General features: G+C 38.0%; 1 protein-coding gene across 3 annotated transcripts in view; it reads right to left on the bottom strand.

Annotated features, from left to right (window-relative positions):
• Nucleotides 1-6,509, bottom strand: part of appa (amyloid beta (A4) precursor protein a) — a 51,717-nt gene that overhangs the window by 22,010 nt on the left and 23,198 nt on the right. For all 3 annotated transcript variants that reach the window (XM_014018551.1, XM_014018550.1, XM_014018552.1), the window contains exons 2-4: nt 4,431-4,598; nt 1,144-1,273; nt 915-1,027 (exon numbers count right to left, since the gene is read on the bottom strand). In XM_014018551.1, coding sequence (XP_013874005.1) covers nt 915-1,027; nt 1,144-1,273; nt 4,431-4,598 — 411 coding nt within the window. The remainder of the gene's footprint in view (nt 1-914; nt 1,028-1,143; nt 1,274-4,430; nt 4,599-6,509) is intronic.

The following is a 6,509-nucleotide window of genomic DNA, read 5'->3' as shown; positions in this document are numbered from 1 at the left end:
TTTTAGGCCTAAAATTTTGATTTTCAAATTTTAGACTTTTTAAGACCCTGCACGAACCCTGTAAGGCAGGGGTCGAACAACCAGCAATTAAAGTCATTACAAAGATCTGTTACCTTTGAAATAGTTTGTTAGCTGCATTTAATCATGAATACAACATACAGAACCCTACGTAATAAATGTAGTGATAGTAAAACAATATCCAAAACAAAAGTAACATTCTGCCTCCTGTTTAACACAAATATTTTGACATCTCTGACTTGCCAAATTTTTAAACCWATTTTATTTTCACTTTCATAGWTTTATCTTCAACACCTTGTAGTTTTAACTGTCTTGGATGTGCATAGAAATGKTTTTYTCCYAGCTTCTACCCAAGATTCTGATGTTTCTGTAGATACCAAACATGTCCATGTTTAACTAAAAGAACTTASAGTAATTAAAGTAGAAAACTGGGGGTTTGGCTTAAGAGATGAATGAACCAATTGGTGGACCAAACTTTGGACACTCGCGTGGCATATCYGGCCCGAGAGCTGCCAGTTGACTGGCCCTGATCTAGTTCATCCATCCATGACATTTCTATTTTTCAACATAATCAAAATCGCTGACATCACAAAAGGTGGAAATCAACTGATCAGTTTGTCAGAGTAYATCCATTGTCTTTTTCTCAGTTTTTATGTTTTTGATAAAATTCATCCTTCTAAGGCGGCAGTGCTCAACCCTGTTCCTCGAAGTGCCACGATTCTGCATGTTTCAGATGTTTCCCTGCTCTTCAAGTTCTGTAAAAGCCTGGTAATCACTCATTTATTCAAATCAGGTATTTTAAAGCAGAGAAACATCTAAAACATGCAGGATAGTGGACCCATGAGGAGCAGGACTGGSCCCCACTAACTTTAAAGTTACAGGAAGTGTGTCGTTACCTCTTTGGCTACAGTGTGCCAGTGCAGGTGGCTCTCACATTGGTCCATGCGCTCCTGGTGGAGGAACTTGCACTTGTCAGGAACAAGCAGGGCATCACTCACAAATTCTCCCACTGCAGAGACAACAAAACCAGGTTAASATACATTTTTATGGCTTTTAATTAAAAGAAAACATAATATTTTTATCCTTACGGAAAACAGAAACAGTGAGTCCATCTAGTGGGCTTACCCAGGCAGCGGTAGGGCACCACTATGTGCATGTGACTGCGACACTGCTTGCGCCCCTTTTTGCACCAGCTCTGGATGCTGACAGGCTGATTGGCTTCCACCACATTAGTAATCTGGAGCTCTGGATACACCTAGAGCCGAAACATAACAGGTGTATGAAGAAACTGCCTTTCAACACCACAAAGCACAGAGGATTAGGCATTTCTCTGACAGTTTTTCTTATCACTTCATATAGTCAATATTTGTTTGTCAACTTGTTGAAATAAACCCACTTTAAAGCAACAGATTAAAAAAAAGGTAAAACTTTAAATTGATGGCCTCCATCCATAAAACAAAACAAAAACAAACAAACAAAAAAAAACCACTAATTTGTTTATCATGAACTCACAGCCTGTTGACCAGGCCGTCACTTGTTCTCTTATAAACACATGACTTATCTGTACTTCTGAGTAAGCGAGCTTCTGTTGTTTCACCAGAAACGATGACTTCAGTGAACGACCGAATCACCAGTTTGTCAAACTTGTGATTCATGACGCTGAGGTCACTTTTGGTCACATGCTCTGAGCTACAGATTTACAGCCATCAGCTGAGATTTTACTAATCCCTCTGCCCTACAATGCCCTACAAATATCCAAACGGGGGCACCCCGCACCCCAACAGAACTGCCCCCGGCCTTCCCATGGAGTAAATTAAATTAATAAACGTCTGTATGTGTTTGAACGTGATTAATTGTGTGCGGCTGGAGAAGACACTAAAGCAGATCATTTCAGTGCCAGTTTATGTGGTCCCATGCACATGTCCCATTCTGGCCCATGCATGGACCACCTCTGGCAAACCACAACTGGACCACCAAAGGGCAGTCATTCTTTGCAGTATCTGGGACAAGTGTTGGTGTATTGTGTGGGCCAGACAAATTTTGCTAGGTGGGAATGTCCTCACTGTAAGTGTCAATTTCAGGTGTGTGTAGTTTATCCTAAATATCTGCAAAGTTCAATTCTACACAGGATTCTAGGTAAATAAACAAGGGTTTGGTTATTTGGATGTATCAAACTTGCTTGCATTTTGAACTAGACTGTGATGTAACAGTACTGTGATGAATTTAATTAAATAAATGATCAAATATGGAAAATAAAATGTATTAAATTACCTAGGCTAAAACCTTTCCAACAGAATCCCTTTGAATAAAATAGTTTTTAAAAAGGCAGAAATCTGTCAGGCTGCCAAATAAAAAAAGTATTTTAGGCTATTTTGTACTGTACAAAATTTAAATTATTTAAATTATCACCATTTTGAATGTGATAGAAATATTTATTAAAAAACGCAGAAACGTGAAATGAGATTAAGTGTCTGCGTGATAGCCGTCAAAGATAATTTAATAAATGATGGCAGAGCAACAACTTCTCAGACCRATCAAGAAATCTGTCAAGCTGTTACTGTCGAAACAATGAACAGAAACACACTTAACATCCGGTGATAATTCATGAACATCCARTCACAGACCGACAACTGTAAACCTGGTCCAATGACAGAGCACCAGCTCAGAAAAAGATTACAAAATAAGACAAGGTTACAGATATTATAGGYGTCTTGAAATCTTGAGAAACAAATTAAACAAAAAGGTAGTAGTTATCAAATAAGAGATACAGTAATATGTCAAGACAGTATGAACTTGTACAGGCATAGTTATATAAGCAAGTTATATAAGTATTCCATCACACTGAATATAAAAAAAATCTATATAAAAAGATAAAAATCAGCTTCTCATCATCAAGCTTTAGGGGTGTCTTTCACTATAATCACATTGTGACTAGTCAACATTCACACTGTGAGGGTTGTTCTGTTTAAAAAAAAATCTAATTTATTAGACATTCTTGTCCAACAAATTGGATGAGAATGTTTCAAGTAACCATCAAATTAATTAAATCTGAGGGTTACTTGAACATTAAAAATTGCAGGACTGGTAATGCAGGCAAGCTAGACAAACAGAATTGCTACAAAAATTATATATTTTTTATATCTGATCATTTATCAAAACAATCAGTCAAAAATGTTGCCACCACCTAAAAGAATTAACCAATTTKTAAATTTAACACCAAAAGTTATGGGAATGTTCTCTTAGAAACCCCAAAAAATACACTACAGTGAGAAAASTCCTTATTTTTATTGTTATACTACACATTTGTCTTATGTTAAATTTATTAAATGGTAAATGGACTGTACTTATATAGCGCCTTTCTACTCAACCAGGATACTCAAAAGCGCTTTACACTACAATCTGTGTCCTCATTCACACAGCACTCTGTAAGGTCTCTACAAAGCTAACATGTACAATCATCTATGGAGACTAATCAGTGCCAATCACATTCATACACTGATGGGACACACATCAGAGGCATCAGGGGTGAAGTGTCTTGCCCAAGGACACAGCAACTGAGACAGCTGGACGGGGGATCGAACCTGCGACCTTCCGGTTCCAGGACGACTCCCCTAACCACTCTGCCACAGCTGCCCCCTTTTACTGCTGTTAAAAGCAAAACCTAAACTTGAATTCTTTGTCTTGTTGATCCCCAGAAAGSCCAGCAACACATAGGTTGTACTAAGTCTGCACATCGTGTCTGTTTGAATAGGTTTCGTTTTTTTATATTTAATGTCACCTCTTCTGTTCTATTTCATCTTTTTGTCTTTCCTAATGTAGAGAAACAAAAACAACTTTCCCATTTCTATCAAATCATTTCATATTGAGACTTTTTGAGGCAGATAACTCTAGTGTTAATCAGTGGTGTGTTAATCAGCAGAGTTAATCTTCCTTTTTAAGGCTTTGTTTTTTAGAGAATTTGTCTCTTATCAGTTCATTTATCAACACGAGCAGTAATGTTTCCAGCATCAGTTCAGTATTTTTATGTTAAATTGCCTTTAGATTTGCTTCAGTTACTAATTACAAGCTGACCGTGGCTGTAAAAGTAGTCACGTGGATTTAGCAGCTTGTTTACTGAACAGTGTTGGCATCACATTGTCCTGCTAAACTGGGGATTTTATTGACTTCAAAAAAAGAAAAGAAATCTGCTTGAAAACGTGTAGGCTTTAGAAAATAATTGTTTCTGTACTTTGAKTTTCTTTTTAAAAAACAGCAAGGATAAACAGCTTCCTCTCTGAACACCCACGGTTCATTTGGCTTTGGTCAAGTTTTGTAAAAATGTTTTGTTGAACAAATCTAAATCAAACAAACCATTTCTGGAAACTTGCAAAAATGAAACAAGAGAAATCATCTCTGAGATTTAAAACACCCACCTCCTGGCAGTACTGCAGGATGCCCTCTTTGGTACCGATGCAGCTCTTGGTGCCCGAGGGGTCAGGCTCCCACTTGCCGCTCTGCACGTTGATGTGCATGTTGAGTTTACCGCAAAACATGGCCACCTGCGGCTCAGCCAGCAGACCCATGGAAACATCAGTAGGAACCTGAGATGACAGGAGAGACAAAAGTTTAACCAGATACACAATTTGTGTTTGACGATATCATGCTGAGACTTAAAAAAAAAAAAAGAGAGAAATAGGTTAGGGCTGTAGTTCTCAAATCGGGGTGAGTGCTTAATAGGTGTTCTTATTTTTTTCAATTTTTTTAGATTAAACAACAAATTACTCAGAGAAAACAGAATAGAACGGGTATAATATTGTCCTTCCTTTAATAAACATGCTAATGTTTAAAYACTTTGCAGGGAGAGGGGCTGGAAAAAAAAAGTTTGTGCAAGACAGACAAGAGGGAATTAATGATTTCTTTTTTCCACTTTTATAAAGAAGTTGAATTTGATTTCCATGAAACTCACACCGAAGGTCATTAAATCACAGCTAAGGTCTCAGTACTGTCTGTGTTACATATTGGCATATTCCACTTSGCAAAAAGATCTTGCTTGAARATGATAGRAAAAAAACGACAAAGAGCAAAAATCAATCCCTTTACAAGAATAAATTACCTCAAAGAAATATGCCTTGGGCAAACAACAAACCCTGTTATTTGTGTACAAACACACCCACTCAGCTGCACTGTGCTCCACACTTTGTATTAACAGTGCCCATCCTTGTTCCTTGTAGTTTTTTTTTTCATTTCAGACTGTATGGAGCTTATATAACCCCCCACCCTCTAAGTCAAGCCCATATTGAGAACAAGAGCAGGTTGTCTGCAGGCAACAGGATCAAAGCCCGTGTGTGCAGAAGAGAAAAACCAAGCATGAATGTAGTCATTTCTTTCTCCGCTGATTTACGTCCCTGTGTGACGATTTGCACGTCTGTCTACACGAGATGAGGTTTTGTGTCGAGGTTTCCCCCTCAGAGAAGAGGCGCAGACAAACCGCTGAATGTCTGCATTGTGTCGGCAAATGAGCTAGAACAAAACGAGAGGGAATATGGGAGGCAGAACGAGAAGGAGACAGAGGGAGGGTTAGAGAGGGACCGCTGCCATTGTGCGCTCCCTAATCTTGTTAATGGTTTGAAGGCCCTGGCAGGCAAACAAATGTTGTTTTGTGAGATGGATAGCATATTTTCCCCCCACAGACTCCATCTCTCTCCAAGCAGCCATTGGCATAAAATCMGCCTCCAATAAAAGGGTGGCCGGTGGGGGCGTCGATTTGTATTCAGTTTGAGGGTTAAAAACTCAAACCTCAGGATCAAATCGGAGAGAATGTACCTGATGTATCACTGCTAAAGCTTAACTTCATCAGCCTTCATCGTCCTTCATTTGCACAYGTTCTGTTTGCACAGCTGGCAGGAGCCGAGGATGATGACGGCACTCCCAGGAGCTGTTCTACATTCACCAGACTGCATTCGAATAAAACAAACCAGAAGTGAAAGCTTCTCCGGTTCGACGACGCAAGGACATGTACACTGTGAAGCCATTTTATATTACTGTACACAAACATAGATGGAAATGTTGATTTATTCCCCATATTATCTGCATTTTTTATTTTTGTTTGTGTTAATGCGTTAACCCTTTTGTCAAAAAAAGAAATATGTCCTCTGAACGGGTTCTTTAATGAAACGTTTCGAGACTTCTTCAGTCTTTTATTTTTCTACCTTAATTACTGAGAAGAATCAGGACAAAAGTCTTTTGTGTTTGTCTTCAAAAGTAAAACAGCTTAGTTTAGTTAAAATAAACTGATGACTCAAAATCATCCATTTGATGGCGTCTTTACAACCTCGTTTTTTCTAAATTGATTATTTAATATTGACTCAAGGTCATAAATCTCTTCATGGGTTGATCCATCATCCAGTCTGGTTTATTATTATTATAATGGACTATAATTCTAAAAAATTACACATCTAATAAAATAAATAAAAATGCCACTACAAAGCACAATATTTATTTATTTATTTATT

The sequence above is a fragment of the Austrofundulus limnaeus genome, unplaced genomic scaffold, assembly GCF_001266775.1.
Source record: "Austrofundulus limnaeus strain Quisiro unplaced genomic scaffold, Austrofundulus_limnaeus-1.0 Scaffold195, whole genome shotgun sequence".
Taxonomy (NCBI): domain Eukaryota; kingdom Metazoa; phylum Chordata; class Actinopteri; order Cyprinodontiformes; family Rivulidae; genus Austrofundulus; species Austrofundulus limnaeus.
This window is presented reverse-complemented; position numbering and strand designations above follow the sequence as displayed.